The sequence below is a fragment of the Vombatus ursinus genome, unplaced genomic scaffold (genome assembly GCF_900497805.2).
Source record: "Vombatus ursinus unplaced genomic scaffold, bare-nosed wombat genome assembly UNPS02014779.1, whole genome shotgun sequence".
In the NCBI taxonomy this organism is placed as follows: domain Eukaryota; kingdom Metazoa; phylum Chordata; class Mammalia; order Diprotodontia; family Vombatidae; genus Vombatus; species Vombatus ursinus.
The window spans coordinates 48096488-48119562 of record NW_020954557.1 but is presented as its reverse complement, the minus strand read 5'-3'; the positions used below and the strand labels follow the sequence as shown (position 1 = coordinate 48119562).

Genomic DNA, 23075 nt, shown 5'->3' with positions numbered 1-23075 from the left:
GCATTCATTTTTTAAGAATGACTTAAGATGTTGCAGGCTAATATTTTCACCAAAGCTTCTTTAAAGAATTATAGCATATATTATGTGAAATCAAATAATCTACATACTACTTAGATAAATACTCATATAAAACTTCCATTTTCTGACTGTCCATGCTTTCTCTTTCTTCCAGTGGAATTACCTCCCAGTACATAAATAAGCCAAAATGAGAGGAATGAAGAAATGTCTGACTCCTGTTTCTTTGCAAAAGAAAGAATAGAGAGGTTTGAAAAACACACAAGCCCTGCAGTAAGCAGCCCAACCTAAGAGATCGTGAAGTCAGGGAAGAGTCTTATGGCAAAAGTTAATGGAATACTGTTATACTTAAAAATGATAAATACCTATATTAGTGTCTATAGTTAGGAAAATAAACAGCGACTAAAGAAAAGCCACCTGCCCATATTTGTTCACTGTAAGCCTCCATATATGCTCTGTTGTTGAAAATGTGCAAAGCTAAAAAGGCTTGCACAATGACTAGGCTTCTTTTAAAATACCATAAATGCTTTTGTTAGGGCCAACCCTAAGGTAGGGCTAATCTAAGACTTTGTCAGGATGTTGATAATGATGGTGATGATGATAATTTGTTGAGTGTACTCTAAAGTTAAAATATCTCTTCCCCTTTTCTCCTGCTCCCCTTCCCCCAATCATTGTTTGTCTATAAAATCCTAGTGTGGAGATGGGATTATAAAGAAAGTCTTATGTCTATGCTTTTGAATAGAGTTACTCATCAGTTATCTAATCATTACATTTTAGGCTGGAAACTCCTTTCAACAGTTTGGAAAGGCTATCTTGGAAACAGAGAAATGAATAGAGAAGCTATTATTCCCATCATTACATAGCCTGTGCCACCCACATTCTCACATATCCATTCATGTCTATTGAAATATTTATTTGCTAATGACAGAACCTGATACTGGTTTCCACAATGTACTTTATTACTCTCTTTACAAGGCCATAGCTGTCTGTGCTGGGAATTCCCATCTTAACAGAAAACAATTGGTCATGTTCTTCCAAATAAATTGCAACTATTCTCACAGAGTAGCCTATGGATGAGGAGGGGTAGGGGTGGGGCATCAGCATGTCAATACCCTACATAGAAGAAAAGCCTTTTCTTTTTTCTCCACCCTTTACACACACCAGCCCGTAATTGAACTTTGCTTTCTAGCTTAGGATTAAACAAATATCAAAGCACACAGAAATCCAGAATGCATTCAGTATTTCATAGTTCACATATGGCAAGAATTGGGAGAACTCATTGTTCATAATGGTTGGTTAATGGCCTGAGTATGGCAGGAGTCATATAATGGCCATGTGTCCAAATGACACTAGAAAACAAGTCATGTGTAGATGTTTAACCTCACGAAAACAGCCGAAGTGAGGACTCTGAAGGTCAGAAGTTTTCACCCAGGATGTAGTCTAGTCCAGAGCTTCTTGAACTGTGGGTTGTGACTGTGGAAGTGCTAGAGGGGGCATAAGTGGAAAAAGTTGAAGAAACCCTGAGTTCTAGTCAACTTCCAGAACTCGACCCAAGTGCAATGATAGCATAGGGTGCTACTATGCAATCCAAAGAACCAAGTAGCTGAGATTTAGCTTCCAGGAGTGAGGATGTTTCTGAAAACTGTTGAGATATTGACAAAAAAGCTGTCTTAGGACAAAAAATAGCAAGTCATAGAGTTCTGAATATGGGCTCTGTTTCCAACACCATTGTCCAGGGGGACTTATTACCAGAAGCACCAAAAAGGCCTTTTCCTGTAATGTAGACCCGAGTTATGTATTCTGACAACAGACTGTATTATAGGGAAGCTTAAATGGATTTTTGACAATCTCTGATACCTTACTATTAACTAATGATTAGAAATAGGTGAAAAGTACAAATTCTTTTGGGAAGGGCTTCTCATGGTCAGGATATGCCCCATGCCTTTTTTTTTCTCTTTGAGTAGGGACTAAGTCTACGTGTGAACTAGGATGTCAGCTATGAGGCAGCAGGGATTTTAGGCCTAGGTTGCAAAGTCTACTTCCTTGCACTGACTCAGCAATGTGTCTATTATAGACTCCATGATTACAATTCAGCCTGTGTTGACCACATCACTAGAGGAGAAAGAAAGACTACCAAAGTAAGTTACCACAGAATAGAAGGAGGATCAGCGGATAGAAGTTGTAGAGAGACAGGTTTTGGCTTAATGTAATTAAAAAAAAAAAACAACTTCCTGACTGAGCTATCCTAATAGAAGTATTTAGTTCCCCATAACTGCAGGTATTCAAAAAGAGGCTAGATGGCCAAGTGTCGGGAAGGGTCACAGAGGGGATTTCTGGTTAGATATAGGTTAGAGTAGATGACTTCTGAGGCCCTTCCATCTCCTAGATAGTATGTGCTTTCTGCAATATGAGCAGACCATTACTCTCTTGACAAGGCTGTTGCTTGGTGGTACATGATTACAATAGCCTCCTACGGGATAGGATCAGCTGCTCAAACTCTAGGTCATTTCACACTCTTAGATTGTTCAGTTATTTTTCAGTTGTGTCTGTCTCTTCATGACCCATTTGGTATTGTCTTGCAAAGATACTGGAATGGTTTTCCATTTCCTTCTTCAGCCAATTTTATAGATGAGGAAACTGAGGCAAACAGGAGTAAGTGACTTGCCCAGAGTCACACAGCTAGTAAGTGTCTAAGGCCAGATTTGAACCCACAAAGATGAGTCTTTCTGACTCCAAGGCCAACATTCTATCCACTGTGCCACCTAGCTGTCCAACATCCCTGTGACTCCCTCATGTAAAAAGAAAGGCCCTTGGCCAAATGGATCACCTGCCTCAGCACCCAAGGTACAGTAAGGATTTTGTTGGGAAACACAACACATATATACCAGAAGCAGAGAACTGAACAGTATCCAATTAAAACAAATTCATGGATGATAAATCACCTTAGAGACAGAACAAAGCTATTACGTGAGCTGAGAGTCCACCAAGCTGTTAAATCCTTATAGCTGTCAGGTAAAATGAATAATTTCCAATCTAGTTTCCACTGAAATGAGAAGGTCAGAGGGAGATAGTGGTCCCTTTAGGCCAGAGAATCCTGTAGCAATTTGGGTAAGTTGACATTTCTACTTACCATGGGGCAGATACGTAGTCTCTAGAGCTGCCAATAAAGTCCCCTTCCCAAGTTCTGAGTTTAAATGTAAAAACTGAACAAAAAGGAAAAAGAATAAATTGTGTCAACTCACCCACAACGGGTCCCATTAGTCACATTGGAGTTGAGGGAGCTGTTGGCCCACACTATGGTGTTGTTCACACATATCTTACCAGGAACACTAAGCTCTTGTAACTCAATGTCATATTCAATAAAAGCATCTGTCATCAAGCCAAAAATGAGTAACATTGCTGGCTGGGCCATTCCATGTAGAAATGCACAGAGAGTTCCCCCAAACATCAGCCAGTTGTCCCTTGATGAAGAAAATTGAAACTTGAAAAGAAAAAAACCCAAAAGTTAGGAATATGTGTATGTGTGTGCGTGTGTGTGAGTGTATATATACACACCCACCACATATATACATACCTATAATATGTATTATATATATTGTGTAGCATATATACACATATATGTAACATAGACTGATACTTGCATTTATAAATGTCTTTATATATGTGTATCTATACAAAATACACAAATACATTCTAGGAAGTGATATTGAATTATGATTTTATAACAGCCATATTCAATATCAAATTTTCTAAGGAAACCACTTCAAACAAGATAATCCAATTTTATTAAATTAAATCTGTACACTAATTTTCCAGAAACTTATTTAAATTATTGTCATTCGTTCAACAAATCATCATCATCATTTGTGTCACATTTCAAGCTCATAATAGCCCTGTGAGGAAGAGTTTTCTCCTCATTTTCCAGATAAAAAGCTAAAGCTCAAGGATGTGACAAGCCCAGGATCACATAACTAATAAGTGTTTGAGGCAGAGGTGAAACTCCAGTTTCTAACCTCAAAGCCAGTTTTCTTTCCACCGGGGTTCTCAACATTGAGTCTGTGAACTTGAATTTTAAAATTTAAGTCAATTCAAATGCCTCCAGAAGACTTTCCCTGATTTTTACCCCCTCAACTTACTTAGAATATAAGCACTTTGTGGGAAAGGACTGTCTTTTTTAAACTTACTATCTCTTCTAGCACCTACTTTAGTCCCAGCATATAGTGGATAGTTAGTTCATAAATGGTCCTTGCTTTTGTGACTATGTGGCATGGTGCATTATGTTAGACACTGGAGGATTGGCAAGACCTGATGAGGAGAGCCCCAAATTTGGAGTCAGAATGTCTGGATTAGAGTCCTGCCTCCAGCACTTAATAGCTGAGTGACCTTGGGCAAGTGACTTAATCTTAAAGCTTCTCATCAGTTTACTTCTTGGATAAATGAGGATATTAATACTTGTATTATCTAGCTAATAGGGGTGTGAGGAAAGCACTTTCTAAACTGTAGAGTACCACAGTTATGTCAGCTACCATACAAAGATCAGTAACACATGGTCCCAACTCATGATTTGATTAGGGGTTCCCTTCCATCTTTAATTAGTATAGTGGTTCTATTCAGGCATTTGAATATTTCACTAGCCCTGAAATCTTCTCCCATTCTTAGTGTCCTCACCCACATAAATACTGATATTTCAAATGATTTTGTACTTTGACCTGGAAAAAAATCTACATCTTTTGATACAACATAGATGAATATACAGACTTACAATCACATGAGGTACATTTCTTCCCTAGAAAAATAATTTCCAATGTACCAAAAAAAAAATGCACATTTGTACAGATTTGCACAAGGTGCCAATATACATTTTCCAATGTACAAAAAAAGAAAAATGGTCCCTGAACTTTATCATCTAGCGAATTTTTCCAAAATGTGAGATTTATCAGTTATTAAGTTTATGCCTTCTTCTCTCCTTCCTTGCCTTGGTCCTATTTATCTAAACTTTACAGGAAGGATCTATGATTTCAGTGGTGGCAACTACCCTAATTAAGGAGATGGAGGAGATCTGAGTTCTCAGTCTGCTTCTGACTAAATAGAAAAATAGAGGTTAAGTGAGGTGTCCAGGCTTTCACAAATCAGTTAGGATTTGAATTCAGACTTCCTGGTCTAGCATTTTTTTCCACCACTCTGGGATACCTTAGTGCCTGAACTCTAATAATCCAAGGAACTTAAATTGAGCCCTTCTTCATTTCAGACATGTGTGTGTGTGTGTGTGTGTCTGTATGTGTGTATACACACATATACATATATACATACATAGACATACACACACACACACACACATATATATATATTTTTATAAAAGAGGTGGGGAAATCAATACCTTGAGTACCACTGGCAAATGACTTCATTGTGCTGACCATTCTTTATGGGCAAGTCTTGAGCCTATCTTCAAGCCAAGCTAAGTTTTGATATTGATGGTTGGAAGAAAAGTGCAAAAACTTGAAATGGAGAGAGACTTGTGGATCTAGGCTATGGAGGAGACACTTCAGAAGTCTTTATGATAAAAGGGAGTATATGCACATTGCTATTAGGACATGATTTTCCTGATGAAATGAAAAATAGGGTCATCGTGGGTTATTTTTCCAGAGCATTAAGTCCCTAGTAATACATTACCTAATATAAGGTATTTTACTAGCAATATGCATGCACTCACTATTTAGCATATGATCACTGGTGCACAGATAATGACTGAAAAAGTCCTCATGGGAGTTAATTTGTACCTTCAGATATGACTTTTACAAATGTAAAACTTCCTTAAAGACCTTAGTCAGTCCAATTACGCAATCAGTGCTGTAAATCGACTATTGCACGGCCCCACCCAGTCACTGACTGCATGCTAAAGACATTTATTACCAATTGAAAGAAGCTGACTTGAATGTGTTCATCTTTCTTCCCATCTTGTGACCTGAAGAAAATGAAATGTGCAATTACAGACCATCCTTTCCAAGACAAGGAAAAATTCCCATAAAGACATAATTATATGTGTCCCAGGCCCCCTTGCAGAAGGGACAGGAGCCTCAGGAACCTACCACACCAGGCATTCCAAACACAAATTTTGAATATCTTTTTACATGAGTGACCTTTCTCCTGCCAATCCTTGTTCTTCTCGGGTTATCTCCTTCTGACAGTAAAGCATACTTACCTATCTCTGGTGTTCAAAAAATGTTAAATACTACTGATATGAAAGAAATGCTGATGCTCCCTTGCTACCTACTGATAGGATTCCTGCTCTTCATCTTTCTTGGAAAGTCATGCTTAGGCATCTACATTATGTCACTTGACGTGCAACTTGAGTTTACTTTAGTTTTCTCTAAGATCCTAAGCACCATAGATAGGATTACTCTCATGCCACACAATTAGGGTCAGTTTACGCAAATAAGACCAGATGTAGGAAGAATTTGTGTTTAGTGTTAGGGAAAGAAGCACAGAGGGCATTATGGGGGCTGGGAGGAGATGAGGACTATGGATTGTAGACTGTGAAAGAATTTAAAAGCCAAGTAAAGTAAGTTTTCATAATAGTGCTCAGACCTTCTGATGAAAGTTTTAAGCATTCAGAATAGTGTTTGGTTGGTTGGGGTGGAGATTTGGAAAGCATTGGGAAAGTACGCTCCTAGGACTGTTCTGAAATAGGAATGGGTAAGAACTTCAATTTTGTTCAGTGTTTTTCAGTTGTGTCTGATTCTTTGTGACCCCATTTGGGATTTTCTTGGCAAAGATACTGGAGTAAGTGTCTGACGCCAGATTTGAACTTAGGAAAATGAATGTTCCTGACTCCAGGTCCAGCACTTTGTCCATTGTGCCATTAACCTGCCAAGAACTTCAAAGTCTCCCCAAGCCTTCCATGAAAAGTATTTTAAGTTTCATGCTATTTCATTAACATAGTAGTTGTTTAAATGAAAAATAATGAGGTATCACACATGCAGCCTGTCAGTATTCTAATTTTGAATTACAAATTTGGGGGAGGTTTTATTTTTTGAAGAAATCTTGACTGTTATAGGTTTAGAGCTAACAGGGCCCTCTGAGGTCACCTTGTCCAACATTTCCATTTTATATGTGACTTATCTTAGGGGGATGAAGATGTTAGGGAGGGGTCTGACTATTAGATGGAAAGTAGACTTAACTCCCCAAAGTATTCTCCCCCTGCCTTGGGAAAAAGGAATTGTGGGTAAAGTGGAGAATTGAGCAAGCAGGGATATGAGATTACAGCATGAAAGCATGGATGAAGACAGCTGTTGAGAAGTAAGTCAGTACAAAGAGAGCAGCAGTGTAGGGGAACTGGAGTCTGGGGTTAAGAGAACCAGCCAAGGGGCAGGAGTGACTCTGTGACCTTCTCCCAAAGCACTTGTCTCTCTTCAGTCTTCTATGAGAGCTATTATTCCATCAGGTGCAACAGTTGAGTGTACAGCTGTCATGTTGGCCAATAGTTTTTTATAGTAGGCAAATGGAATCCAAATTGAAAGTAACAGATAAAAAATGAATAGGTTTGCACACATAGCTAACTGGGAGAGGGACATTCAGGTTTGCCAAGAGTTGGAAAGGGTCATCAGATCAATCAGGATCAGTCCAGACCCCCTGGCAGCCTCTCATGACTTATCTCTCAGCAGGTGTCCACTTCAAGGAGTGTGCACATGGAGTGAGGCAAGAAAAGAGCCAAAGATTAAAATTGCTCCTTTTATAGACTATTGGGAGTGGCTGGCACATTCTCTTTCAATGGCCAATCCTCTCTGTTACAGCTTTAATACAATTCCCTTGCTTCACTTGGCTGGAGGTGGGAGGGAAAAGGGAGACCAAAGGACACCCCAAAGCTTCCTGCTTTTCATCCCAAAGCACCAAGTCCTTCAGAGCTGAGCACAGGCTTGGCACTCCATGATCTATCCAGGGCAGACCAGGGAGGGCCTGCTATCTGCCCCCATTACAGGTGTCTCCACACTTGTGTTTCTTCCTCCCACTTACTCAACTCTGTCTTTAGTTTCCTTTGTTTTCTACCCATAGGTCCTTGGAAGAAGCCTAACTTGGGCGTCAAGGCTACTATCAGGAAGGGGGTGGTAGTGTCAAACCCTTCCTCAGATGTCTCTGCCCCAAAGGAAAACATATAGTTGAGGAAATTCAAAGGAAAACCAAAGCCTAGAAAGGATGAGTAAGTTGCTCAAGGTAATAACTAGCAGAGTCGAATTTCAAACCCAAGTCCTTGGGCTCCAAGTCCAGCATTCTCTTCATTGTTCCAGGCTGTCACACACATATCCACTTTGAACCACATTTAGGAGAATGTGGCTATGTAACTACAGATTCAGCCAAACTTGCAATTATGGAGAGTGGAAAAAGTTGAGCAAAAATCATTTCTCTATTTAACCACAAATATTTCAGTCCTGGGGGCAGTGAGGTGGCACAGTAGATAAAGTGCCCAGCATAGAGTCAGGAAGACTCATCTTCCTGAGTTCAATTGTGGTCTCAGACTTGTGGTTTTTGTCCTTCATTCTCAAAGAGGACCATGACATCAGGAAGATGATGCCATGACTTGCAAGTGAATTGGATTTGAGTGAGTGAGGGCTGTGCAAAGTCAACAGCCTCACTTTCTCCTCCAGAGCCAGCTGGGTCCAGTGGCCATAGGTCAGATATAGGTCAGAACTGAATCTGAATCTGAACCTTACAGCCACCACCTTAGCTCAGGCCCTCATCACCCAGACTCCTAATTGATTACACCTTCTTCAAATCTTTCGCATCTCCAATCCTTCATCCACATGGTTGCCAAAGGGACATTCTTTAAAGCACAGACCTTACTGTGTCACTCCCCTGCTCAAGAAGCTCCTGATTCTGCTCACTTCACTTTGCATCAGTTCGTGTAAATCTTTCCAAGTTTTTCCAAAAATCATCCTGCTTGTCGTTTCTTATAACATGATCGTATTCCATCACAATCATATACCACAATTTGTTCAGCCATTCCCAAATTGTTGGGCATCATTTCCAATTCTCACTTTCCAATTCTTTGCCACCATGAAAAGAACTACTATAAATATAGTAGGCACTTAGTAAATGGTTATTGACTAATTAACTCTAATGCCATATCCAGCACTCATTCTACCAAACACATTTTCTCCCACTTCATATGTCAAAAGACTCAACCTCTCCTTTTTTTTACTCTTTGATAAGGAGGCAGCCCTTGTTCTTGTGAGGACAACCCACCCATCTGCCCTGTATTGATCCCCTCCCATCCTTTTCAGGAGTTTTTTCTCTCAGTCATCCCCTCTCTTTCATCTCTTTATCCTCATCAGTCTCTCTCATGCTCTCCACCACCAGCGGAATATGTACCTACCACCTCCACTAGATCTCATCATTCCCTAAGGTTACTAACTTTAAAAGCTATTGCCTTTAAAAGGTATTATCTCTCCTCCTTTTCATAACCAAACTTCTAGAAAGAGATGTGGACACTTGTTGATTCTATTTCCTCATTTTTTAATCCCTTACAACCTCACTTCCAGGACCATCTGAGCTTTGATGTTACTGAATATCATTTACCTAATAGATCTAATGGCCTTTTTCAGTTCTCATCCTTGTTACCTCTGCAGCTTTTGACATAGTTGACTACCCCATTTTCTTAAATGATCTCTCCTCCCTTGCCTTGTGTGGCACTTTCCCCAGTCTAACCATTCCTTTTCAGTTTCCTTTGCTTCATCCTACCCATTAAATAGGGACAGTCTCCTAAGTTCTGTCCTAATGCCCTTCCTTCTATATGTACTCTCACTTGATGACCTTATTAGCTTCCATAGATTCAATGATTCTCTCTATACAAATGATTCTCAAATCTATTTCCCACCCTGAATTCATATGTCTAACTGTCTACTGTACTTCTCTACCTGGATATCCTTTTAGAAAACTCAACATAGACAAAACAAGAATTGTTCTATGTTTTGCCAAAATCTTCCCTCCTTCAAACTTCCCCATTCCCGTCAAGGACATCACCATCTTTTCTTGGAGTTACGTTTGGTTCTTCTTTCTCTTCCCCTGCATCCATTCAGTTGCAAAGTCTTGTTGATGCTACCTCCACAACACCTTATCTCCGTTCACCTAGCTTCCATACTAGTTCAGACCCTCAAAAACCAACTGGGTTCCCTGCTTCAGGTCTCTTCCATGCCTCAGTCTATCTACCACACAGCTGCCAAGTTGATATTCCTAAAACATAGATCTGGCATGACAGCCCTCTAACTCAAAAACATTCAATGGCTCCGTATTGCCTCTCAGACAAATATAACTACTCATCTTAGTACTTAAAAACTATCACAATCCAATGTCAAGCATTTTCAGCTCTAGTCAAACTATCCTATTAGCTGTTCACTATACATAACATCTCACCTCCCACCTCCTTGCCTTTTTATTCTATGTGTATAATGCTCTCCTGCCTCAGCTCTACCTCTATATTCTCTGATTTCCTTCAAAGAACAGCTGAGGTATAACCCCTTATGTGAGACTTTCCCCCTGTTATTAGCATTCTCTCCCTCATGACATGATTTTCTATATACATTTTATTTATATCATTATACATGCTATACCATCACCACCATCACTCCCCCAAACAAATGATTTTTGCCTTTGTATCTCTAATACTTGACATGGTATCTTACATACAGTATGTGCTTAATACAGGCTTGCTGAATTAAATTACATGTAAAAATAATAACATCTGAATGGACTCTGGAAGCAAACATAAATGCCTGACTTAAACTAGGTAGAGATAGAGGTAGGGAACAAAGAATGTAGCTTAAAGATACCATAATGCAGAACCTCTTATAGAAATGGTGCCATTTTCTATGTTCTATTCCTTTTGTAAAAATGTCATGCTTGAACCAGAAAAAAAAAACAATTTATATTAGAAATGTAGTATTATTATTGACAATATTAACTTACCTTGCTTTCTTAGTATTGTTATCTGTTAGGACAAAAATCAAACAAAAAATGTTAATACTTAGCAGTAAATTACATGCAAAATCACTAACAGTTTTATTTCCCAATGCCATAAAATAATGTTTTAAGGGGTGTGGTCATAATGAGTAGGGTTCTGTGTCTGGTGTGTGTGTGTGTGTGTGTGTGTGTGTGTGTCTGTGTGTTATGCATGTTGTATATATGTTGTGTGCATGTTGTTGTTTAGCTTATCCTCAGAAGAAATTCTTCTGAAAGATTTGACTTTTAAATAAAAACAAGCTAATTTCTTTCTATAAAAGAATAAAATTGTCATCCAGTAACAAAGACCCTGGTAGGTTTGGCAGCTAACCAGTAAGAAAGAAGGGTGCTATTGTGGTGGATGCTACTAAAAACACAGGATGCAAGCTTGGTTATGCCTGAAAAAAAAAGGTTTAGTTAATTAAAATTAGTATTCTTTAATTATACACATTCTTTTTTTTGTAGTTTTCCTTCAGAAATGTTTGTGTATACGTTTGAGTGCCTAGTCACTATTTGAACTTACATCCATATTTGCCACTGGAGAATGAGAATAGAGGTCAAGAACTGCTTTTATACTCAAAGGAAAAGAGATGGGGATGTGGTGGTCTTTTGGGTTGTCTGCTCGATTATGGTGCAGGATAGGGTAGGTAGTGAAATACCCAAGATTAATGGTTTCATGTTACCTTCCTCTTCTGGTCCAAGTTTTAACATAGTTAGTAGTCAATAAACATTTATTAAGCCCCTATATGGGCCAGGCACTGTACTAAGTGCTGGGAATACAAATATGAAAAAAGACAATCCCTGCCTTCATGGAACTTACAGTCTAATTGGGAAGACAAAACACAAAAGGAAGCTGGAAATGGTGAATGGGATTGGGGGATAAGGAGTGGTGGTGGAAGAAAGCTGGGGAAGGTACCCAACTCGGGGGCGTAATGGAGAGGTCAGTCAGAGGAGTCTCAAGATAGTGCAGCCAGGTGAGAGGTGAGAAGGCAACAAAGTTGGGCTCTCTCCTTAAATGAAAGTTTGGAATCCATGGCCCCACTCTCAGTCATTCCAGCACCAACTTTCACTGTTATTTCTCTCCAATCTGTTCTTATGTGATTCGGAGCTCCAGCCCTTTGAATCATTCTCAGTGCTTTGTTTCCCAGGTTTTGGAACTTATTCTCCTCAGTATTGCCTATTTGTTATAGGGTTTAAAGTTTCAGCTTTTTTTTTCCTCTTTCATTCTTCACATGTGGTCAGTTCAGAGTTACTAGGTGATCCATCTTAATTTATTTCAAGCCCCATCTATTTATTCAACTCTTAGAAATACTGATTAAAAAATTGTTTCAGATCACATAGAGGGCCAGCCTTGGAGTCAGCAAAAACTAGATTCAAGCCCTGTCTCTGACTTATACTGTCTAATCATGAACAAACCATTCAACATTTCAATATTTCAGGCTGCTCTCTCAGGCTCAACCCCAGACAAGCTCCTGACCTTCGTTAGCTGGAGGAATTTCCACAACGAGAATTACCTGCACTGATAAAATCACTGGTCTGGGACCTCAAACCTGCCCCATGCGCCACGCCCCCCCCCCACCCAGGCATCCTTCTCCCCCACCTTGAATCATACATTTAGATTTTTTATAAAATTTCATTTTTAACAATTGCAGGTTTTTAGGTTTGCAAAACATGTTACATGCATTATATCATTTGATCTTTATTATAAGCCTTGTAAATTAGGCTATACAAGTATGATTATTCCAGTTTTGGAATTTTGGAATTTTGAAACCAAGTTTTGGAGAGGTTAAGTGACATGACCTTGGTCACACAGCTAATCCGTGTGAGAGGCAGCATTTAGGCGTTTTTGACAAGTTCCAGCGCTCTTTCAACTATACCGTGCTGCCTACAAATATTAACAGAACAGTGCTTAACTGAAATCTTCCTGCATAGTTATGATGATTTAAAAGGGTTCCTCTGCCTTCATCACCACCTAATTCTTGGACTTTTATATGTCGTTGTTCAGTTGTTTCAGTAGTTTTTGACTCTTTGTGAACCCATCTGGGGTTTTCTTGGCAAAGATACTGGACTGGTTTGCCATTTCCCTCTCCAGCTGATTTTTCTGATGAAAAAAACTGAGGCAAACAGGGTTAAGTGACTTGTCCAGGGTCACACAACTAATATGTGTCTGAGGCTGGATTTGAATTCAGGTCTTCTTGACTCCAGGCCAGGAGTCCATCCATTGTGCCACCTAGCTGCCTTTCTTTTACATGTATAATATACTATTTAAATATATAAAGATATAATGCCAAATTTGATAACTAATATTGTATAGGATATCCCAAATGTAGTCCTTCACAAGTTATAATTTTTTTCTCAATTCATTATTAAAAAAAATTACAAAGTATATCAGTGTTACATGCTATTCAAGCGTTTCTTATAATTATACTATTACTTCCATCAAGGTCCATAGAACTATCTATAGCTAGAAAATACCTTAGAAACCATTTACTTTAACCTTTCCTTCAAGAGAAGGAAACTCAGGCCTAGAAAGATTCAGTGATTTTCCCAAGATCACACAGGTAATAAGTGGCAAAGTTGGGATTTTTGAACCCAGACCTCCCTTTCTACTTCATTACAATACCAGATTAATCTCTAAACATCATGGCATTTCAATGGTAGGTACTAGCATGTGTCTGGGGACTCTGGGGGAGTCACTGAATGTATTGTTGCTGTTTTCATAGACTAGGTCTGGTTTCTGTAGGGCCTATGTTTCTTCTGATGAAATTCTTCCAAGGATCTCCCTGTTTAGCTAGCTCCATTCCTATCCTAGCCCCTTCCTATTTCAACTGCAAATTCAAAATGGTGGAAGGAGAAACAAAAAAAAGGAAGCTCTACCTCTCTGTTAATGTCCCAAACACTTCCGGAGGTGCTGACATCACCCCATCACCGTGTGATGCTTGGATCAAGGATTGATTCCAAGCAGGTCACTTACTTGGCAGCTAGGTAACGTAAGGGAGAAAATGCTGGAGTTGGAGTCAGGAAAACCTGAATTCAAGTCCTACCTCATAAGCCTATTAGCTCTATAACTATGGGTAAGTCATTTGACCTCTCTCAGACTCAGTATTCTCATGTGGAAAATGGAGATAATAATGATAGCACCTACCTCACAGCGATGCTGAAAGGATTAAGTAAAAAAATAATAATGATAATGTTACTATTTATACAACACTTTGAGGTTTGCAAAACACTTCACAAATACAATCTCATTTTATCCTTCTAATAGCTCTGCAAGGTAGGTGCTACTATTATCCTCATTTTATACATGAGGAAACTGAGACTAAAGGAGATTAAGCAACTTGCTCAGGGTCATACAACTAGAAAGTATCTGAGGCTGAATTCGAACTCAAATCTTCCTACAGCTTTACACATATAAACTGCTTTGTAAAGCTTAAAGTGTTATATAAAGGGTTCCTCACATGTAAACTAATGGAAGGTTAAGATTCAGTTACTTAATCAGATTTATTGAGCATTTCCTATATCCAATGCATCATACTTTATGAAAAAGAAATTAGATTCTTGTGGTAGTCACTTTGTAAAGATGTGGTTCTTTAAAACTCAGTAACTTGTTACCCACTTGTGTTTTGGCCTCCTTTTATACAACTGAGTGAGGACAAAGTTCTTGCTTCCCTCAACTATTGGCAAAGCATACCTCCCTCCCCCTGGTCAAAAAAACAGTGGAGTATAGGCATAGAATGGAGCATGTGTTTTCAGATATGACCACAGTGTTGATTTATTTTCTTAGTTGTATTCCTTTGTTTTGCTTATTTTCTATTAGTGGTAAGGGAAAGTCATGAGGAAATAACAGCACTGTTAATCATTAGTGTTAAATCATCAAAAAAAAATTGATTTAGAGTTTGTTTGTTTTTTAGGAAAAGAGCTCTTACCTGATTCATTTGATTCAAAGGCATGATTCTCCTCTCCAAATTTTCTAACACGACGTAGAATGACTGAATCAGACATGATAATTTCTACCTTCAGTCAATGACCCTGTAAAATAGAAAAGAATCACTGCAACTCTTATTTCTTCTAGAAAAAAAAAGCAAATCAAATTAGCTGAAGTGAAAGAAAAATTCACCCCCACAATCAATCTTTACTAATGAATCACTCTGAGTCAAAACTGGGTCATTGACCTTGGAGGGCTCTTCCAACTATAAAATTTTTATTATTAATTGCTTATGAAATTACATAAAGGAATCTTGAAATCATTTTAAAATATTTTTTACTTTATTTTAAAAGGGTGCTGGCAAGTATCAAAATGTTGTGAGAGGATATAATTTGCTAGTTTTTTAAGTCAATTTAATTTAAAAAAAATTTTTTTTAATTTAAAGAAGCTAGATTAGCAATTTCAGATACTTAATTTTAGGAAAAACAGAAACAATCCCATATGAACATACCAAGATCCCCTGTCTAAATCTTGAAAAGCAGGAGTCAGAGGGCATTTTCACATTCTGAAGGCTTCTTAACAAAGTATAATAGTAAAGATTCATCTTTACCATAAGGGGGTGTTGCTCCTAGGAAAGACATCACTCAACCCCAGTGGTGTCAAATTCAAATAGAAATGGATCATAGGAATATTGACTTAGAAAAACACAAGTTAACATTGTCTAGGTCATGTTGAATATTCATTTATTATGTTAAACATTTGCCAATTACATTTTAATCTAGTTCAGGCCTCACTCTCAACCTTCTGTTTTGTAGATGAGGAAAGTAAGGCTCAGACAGTAGTTCACCACAAGTTGTGGCATATTGTATAGAAAAATTAAATTATCATTGTGAGAGCGTGCCCACTTTTGTACTTAGCAACTTGAAAGGTCTTAGTGATGGGTTATAGGCCCATCATTCAGTTTCAGAAGCTGAGACCTTTGCTCCTTTTGGTCAAAAGGAATTTGGCTCCCATTTGTTTACAGACCCCAGAAGACCCTTAAACTTTTAGATTCCTCATAGACTCCCCTTATCTCCCTTTGAAAGCCCTAGCCCCGCCTTTTGATCTTATTCAGATGCACCTTTGCCCCTAGCCCTAAAAAGAATCTGGCTCCCGTTTGCCTACAGGCCCCAGAAAACCCTTAAACTTTTTTTACTCTGGTCTAACTCCCCTTATCTCCCTTTGAAAGCCCTAGCCCCACCTTCTAACCCTTTCAAACTTCTACCTTCCAGTTCCTTTTGTTATCTATTCCCATTGTCTATTCAATCTCTCAGACCTTCCAATTGGAATTCTCATCTAGACCCTTTTCCCAGCCCCCTCCTCTGGCCACCCAAAGTTACTTTAGTATATATAAGTCCCACCCTGGCCTCCATTCAAATGCTGAGAATTTCTCATGCCCAAAAGGCTGAGACTCTCTCATGCCTGCTCGTCCCTATGGGCATTACTAATGTTCAGATTCCTTGAAAGTCTGACCTATATGATTTATTTCTAATAAACTTTTTCTCTGGCTGGAAGAAGATTTGAGTTGAATTCATTCAGGCAGGGCCTGCGTCGTGATTTTGGGGTTCGAGCACCCCAAACCTCTAGACCTCTTCATAAGGAGGAAAAAAGAGAGTCCATGAAATGTAAGGGTGAGGCTCAAGTAAAATGAAGCATATGCCCCTCTTTGGAAACTGAGCCTTTGAATAGATAAATTGCATATGAAAAGACAATGAACTTGCCCTCAAAGCATAGAAAGCCCTAGTACCTTTTTCTCTTTCTACTCACTTAAAAGACTCACAGGATCTGGGCAAATTTATGAGGTGGTCACCTTAGTCTGGGGGAGGTCCTTCACCAATGGACTCTAAACTTAGAAAGAATTGTCTAAAAGGTGAAACTACACCTTGGCTACATCCAGTTAATGAGATGACAGACAGTCTTAGAGACAAAAGCTAGAGTTAACTCTACCAGTCCTAGGCTAGGGGATTTCTGCCCTCTGCGGGATATAGTAGCAGTCCTATTGAAAGAGCATAGTAGCTCTCTGCTTAGCCTGAGGCTAGAAATGGTAGAAACCAGTTGTTGTAGACTTAAGAAAATGATGGCGAAAGTACTAATAATTCAGATTAAACTTAAAAGTGTGTCTTGTGTATAGTTAATAATTTAACAGCATGTCCCTGGATCTACCTAAAGTGCTGGGGATCTCCTAGAGCTCTTTTGATATCACAAGGATACCAAACTAGCAGAGAGATTGTCCTTTAGTTACCTACTCTTGTCACACAGATCAGTCCACCTTCTTTTTCAATCACACAGTTCCCTGAGAGTACCCTTTAATAAACTTCTTCTTCCTAATTCCTTGTTTATAATGCTTGCTGCCATAATGAGCTGCTCCAGTGCCCTTTGTTTGTTCGTTTTTTTGTTTTGTTTTGTTTTGCTAGGCATGGGGTTATGTGACTTGCCCAGGGTCACACAGCTAGTAAGTGTTATGCGTCTGAGAACGGATCTGAACTCAGGTCCTCCTGACTCCAGGGCTGGTGCTCTATCCATTGAGCCACTTAGCTGCCCCCTTCCAATGCCCTTTGGATGATACTCAACTTCAATTTTTCAGAAATTTGCAGCCCTATGTTATTATTTTTTATTAAGTTAAATCATTAAATGTTAAATATTTTATTGTTGGATTAAATTATTTAATTATTGATTAAATTATTTTATTTGAATAATTAAAATTATGCTATTAAAAATAGCATAAGCATAATAGCATAAATAAGGGACCTCTGTTTTATGGTAAAATATGAGGTCATTAAAAGAAATGCACCATTCCCCCAAAGGCAATCCAGCACTCTTGCTTCCCTTCTGTTCAGTTCTGAGTCTAACTCATTGTCCATTGGCAGAATATATAACCATTCTGATGGACAAGTTCTACAGGATGCCCATCCACCTGTATATGAACCAACATGACAATAAGAGGATTTTAACCATCCATAGAACTTTGCATCATAAGTTTACGTTTTATGTAAATTTTATTTCTTGCAACATGTAAAATGAATAATTTGCAAAGTAATTTGTACCGAAGGGCTGAGGAGCAGATGAGGAAACTTTTTTAAGAAGTCAGAAATTGCTCCAAGAAGTCTCTCCCTTTCTAGGGGTGGTGAACCTGCAGCTTCAAGGCCAGTGTGGCCTTCAGGTCTTCCGGTGCAGCCTTTTGACTGAGTTCAAGTTTTAAAATCCTTTTATTAAAAGGATTTGTTCTGTGAAGTTTGATTCAAGTCAAAGGGGCCCACTTGAGGCCTAGAGGGCCACATGCAGGTTCCCCACCCCTGCTTTAGGCTATACAACTGCTTCTAAAATCTTATCCAGAGTGAATGTGGGAGATGGTGGAGTAGGGCAGAAGACTTCCAGCTCTCCAAGGAGGGAACATTGCCTCAAAGTGATTGTCGAGCAGCAGAAATAAACAAAAAGGGGTAAAGCAGTTGTCTTCCCAAGACATCCTGAGAGGATCCCAGGAAAGACTCAACCTCCAGGGGTGGAGGTTTGCCTGAGTGAAGGGCCAACACCTCCATGCCTACTCTGCAGAATCAATAAACAACAAGCCCTGGGGTCAGCTGGGTTTAAAGGCAACTTCAGCCTCAGGAACTTTCACCTCACAGACAGTGTGGGGGTTGGAAGGCTAAGGAGGAGAAGTTTACAGAACCTTCCACAACTGAGTATGCTGAATCGACAGGGCCCTGGACTGTGGCTTAGTACATGCTTGGTGAAGGTGGTAGCAGAGGAGAGGGACCTTGCTGCCTGTGGGCACTTGCAGGAGAACAGAGCTCCCCATTTTGGTTCTAGGGAGGAAAGGACAGTTGATGTTTTCAGCCACTGGATGGAGTGAGGGGAGCAAGAACGTTTGTGTGACAGCATGCTGAGGGGCCCTGACCTTGGCTTAGGAGTAGAAAGGAGTGCCCAAAGTTGGACCCCAGGACAAAGCTTAAAAAATTACAGTAAGAAGGACCTGAGAGGCCTAGGGCATCATTACCCACATCTCAGGACTAGAATTTGATTATCTAAAACAAAAACAAAAAAAAGCTGCTAAAAATAAAATAAAACAAAATAAAAATAAAAATGAGTAAGCAAAGGAGAAAGAACCCAACCACAGACACCTACTATGGGAATAGAGAAGATCTGGGTTCATATTCAGAGGAAGATAGTGGAGCTAAAAAAAGTCACTCTTTTTTCAATGAGAAATATCAAATCGTCACAAGTCCAAAAAGAGTTTATAGAACTTAAAAAGGACTTTAAAAATCAATTAAGAGAGATCAAGGAAAAATTCGGGGGAAAAAGTAAGAGCAATCCAAGAAAAAAATCAAGAGAAATACGAAAAGAAAGTTAAACATCTAGAAAAAGAGAATCAAAAACTTAAGGAAGAAAATAATTCCTTGAAAACTAGAATTGGGATAGGGGAAACTAATGATGTTATAAGACACTAAAAAATAATAAAACAAAATCAAAAGAATGAAAAAATGGAAGAGAATGTGAAATACCTCATCAGAAAAACAACTGATGTGGAGAACAGAGGAGAGACAACTTAAGAATGGTCGGACTACTTGAAAGTTACGATCAAAAAAGAAATCTTGATATAATATTACAAGAAATTGTTAAGGAAAATTACTCTGAGATTCTGGAACAAGAAGGGAAAGCAGAAATAGAAAAAATCCACCAACCACTACCTGAAAGAGATCCCAGGAAGAAAACTTATAGGAATATCATAACCAAGCTTCAAAGCTCCCAGGTTAAGGAGAAAATGTTGTAAGCAACAAGGAAAAAATGCAATTTAAATATCACAGAGATAATTTTAAAGAGTGAATTTGTGTTTCTCTGGAGAAGTCTTCAGCAAGTCCCTGAGGGTCACTCAAGGCCAAAGATCATATACAAGAGTCTACAAGATTCCTATCCATTCCAATTGAGATTACATTACATTTCTTTTGTATATTTCATGTATAAATATATACAGATATAGATAAACATAGGTATATTTATATCTATATATAGGTTATATAGTTACAAATGTATCTATATAGATATAAATATATCTGTATCTATAGCATACATAGATACATGTGAACATCTACCTATATAAATCTGCTATTTTTATGTTGTCTCATCCATCTATTAGAAAGTGAGTTCCTTACGGGAAAGGACTGTTTTTGCCTTTCCTTGTAATCTTAGAGCCTAGCACAATGCCTGGCCCTTGAGTAACCACTTATTAAATACTCACTAATTAACAAAACTCAGAGTTTCTAACTGATTTTATAGGGAGCTTCCTTTGTCCCAGTGTTTTGTTTTAATGTGTTTTTTATTTGGTGCTATTCTAGGTTTCCAAGAAACTCTGTGGGAACAGATCAGGATTATCAAGGTCTCTGTGCAAAAACAGGATTCTGACCAAGCTAAACTAAAATCATCATGGGAGAAAGTGGTGATGAAGGAAATAAAGACTCTTAAGTTTTGCTATCTGGACCTCAGGCACCTATCAGTATTGAGCCCAGGTAAAATTCCTAGGTTTTGTTATGGATAACATCATCCCATGCTGACCAAAAAATCATTATAGTAAAAATAAAATGAAAATAATTTTAAAAAATAATTAATGCCAGCTTATGTTTATGTGTTACTTTAGAGTTTATAAAGCAGTTTCTTTATGATAAGCCTACCTGGTTCAAGTTTTATCCTCCCCATTTCACAGATGACAAAACTGAATCAGAGAAGCAGATCAAAATCACACAATTAGAAAGTAGGTGATTTAAGAATCAGGCACATGCCGATCTTCTGCCTCTGAGTCTCATGTTCTCTCCACTGCAACCTCACATCTTAGAACAGGAGAGAGCTGTAGTGTGTAGTGATATTTTCCCCACCAGCACAGGTATTGCAAGAATGAATGTATTAAGTGCATACCTCTCCGTGTTTATCTCTCTAAAGCATCTTTTTTCAAGAGAAAGCAACTCAGCTTCCAGCCCCATGAAGTGCTCAGAAAGAAGGAAAGGGAGCATTAATCCTGTCTCATGGTGACTCTTTTCTAAATGGCAAATCTGAAGAATGAGTTCTGGTCACATTCCCAGCCCCCTGCAGTTTACTTTTGATTTAAGATACTATTGTTCATGTCAAACTTTGGAATGGTTTCTTTCTCCCAGGACCCACCACTGTCGTAAGAGTCAATGTGAGTAGTAGGAACATATAGGTTTAGAACTGAAAGACCAAATGGTACATCCTCTACATTTTACAGATGAGGAAACTGAGGCCCAAAAATTTACCCAAGGTCACAAAGGTAGTGACAGAGCCAGGATTTGAAGCCAAATCCACTGACTCCTTATCCAGAGTTTTTTTTTCTACTCTACAATGAAAAGAAGTATTATCCTGTGTTAAAAAGCTCAAACTTTCCCCTAGAAAATATTAACCTGAGGCAGCTAGGTGGCATTTGGATAGAGTGGAGTCTGGAGTCAGGAAGATCTGAGTTCAAATCCAGTCTTAATTGATAGCTGTGTGACTCTGGGCAAGTCACTTAACCTCTGTCTGTCTCAGTTTCCTCAACTATAAAATGGGGATAATAGCACCTATGTTACCGGGTTGCTGAGAATCAAATGAGAAAGTATTAACCTGTACTGATACAAGTTTTAAACATTTTAAGTAGGAAAGAACAAAATTATAAGTTAGTATTAAGGGCCACTAATGTGACAGGCACCATGTAGATGATAGAATTAGATGAAGTCCTGATGTTCATGATTGTAGCCACTAGGGTAGGGTTCCCGATGGGGGAGGGGGGGGTTGGGGGAGGTGGGGAAAGAAAATTATTCATCCTTGATTTAAAACACAATTACTGTCCATGGCTCAAACCACATCCTTAAATCATAGAAAGTGCCAATTGAGGAAGAGAATTCAAAATTTGGATCCCAGGGTAAATACAAACATTATTCTTTGCTCTCTGAGGACACAGCTTTCCTTACAGTTTACACAGAACAAATCCTAACTCCAATAATCTGCTCCTTTTTTGGGCCCATGGAACTTTCCAGAGATAGAGGCCTCCCCTGAGCAGCAAAGTGGGTGATAATTCTCCTTGTGTTCCCTGTCAGGATATCTTTTACACAGTCCCTACAACAGAACTTCTCATTTTCTCCTGAAAATCTTACACATCGTCCAACTAACTCACCTGTTCCCACTTGCCACAATTTGGGATTAAAAAAAAAAAAGAATCACCAGAATTCATTTGGTGGCACTGATGTGACTTTAATTACACTCACCAGAGATGTTATATTGTCATTAATATTTACAATATTATAATATTGTCCCACTCTCAGAATCAGAAACAAGATGAGTCACCTTCAGGACCCTTGAAAACTATAAATGGTCCTTAGATTATTCGTTAAAAATTACTCTAGAGAACAATACTAGACCAGGGCGGAAAATTAAAAAAAAAAATCTTACCAACCCACAAGTGCAAATATAACTTTAAAGGGAGAAGATCTGAATAGAGGTATCCAAACCTACAGAGACACCACTTACCTGTGGGCATAGACCTGGATAAGCTGAAAGAAACTACTTCAGTGCAGATAGTCAAGAGATATTGCATCCTTTCCCAACTCTGGTTTTCACCACTTTAAAGGCCTGATCAGAATTCAGGTGTTTTAGTTAACATTATCTATTTGTTTGTGGGTCAATGGCCCGGAGGCTGTCCTAAAGCTCAGGTCGGTGACATAAGAGGTTGAACCTACTCAAAGCAATAACACCACATACACCACAGGGAGGATCTTTAAAAGCTATCAGTATAGGCTTTTGAGATAGTTGAGATAGTTGATCTCTTCTAAAATAGCAAGCACATTCTAGCACATCATGAAGGAACTATGCATGATGCCTTTCACTGGGAAAGGGTCTCTGTGCCCATGGTATAGGCCCTCATTTTAAAACTTGACTTGTTCCCCAAAATGCTTTGAAAAAGTAAAAGATACATCCAGGAAAATATTGATTTAGTAGGCCCGCCCCTATATTCCTGACTCGGCTCAATTATTAATAATTGGTCAGATAACTTTAAGAACTCTTGGACCAGCCCGTAACTTAGATACCCCAAGTAATCTTTGCACCTGGGTCTAAGAGGTCAATCAACTCA

At 38.7% G+C, this 23075-nt stretch overlaps 1 protein-coding gene across 2 annotated transcripts in view; it reads right to left on the bottom strand.

The window, feature by feature from the left end:
• Window positions 1-22558, bottom strand: part of ABCB11 (ATP binding cassette subfamily B member 11) — a 115585-nt gene extending 93027 nt beyond the window's left edge. For both annotated transcript variants that reach the window (XM_027865671.1, XM_027865672.1), the window contains exons 1-5: window positions 22475-22558; window positions 14931-15033; window positions 10972-10993; window positions 5926-5977; window positions 3258-3496 (exon numbers count right to left, since the gene is read on the bottom strand). In XM_027865671.1, the coding sequence (XP_027721472.1) occupies window positions 3258-3496; window positions 5926-5977; window positions 10972-10993; window positions 14931-15006 (389 nt within the window). In that variant the 5' untranslated portion in view covers window positions 15007-15033; window positions 22475-22558. The remainder of the gene's footprint in view (window positions 1-3257; window positions 3497-5925; window positions 5978-10971; window positions 10994-14930; window positions 15034-22474) is intronic.
• Between the last annotated feature and the right edge of the window lie 517 nt (window positions 22559-23075).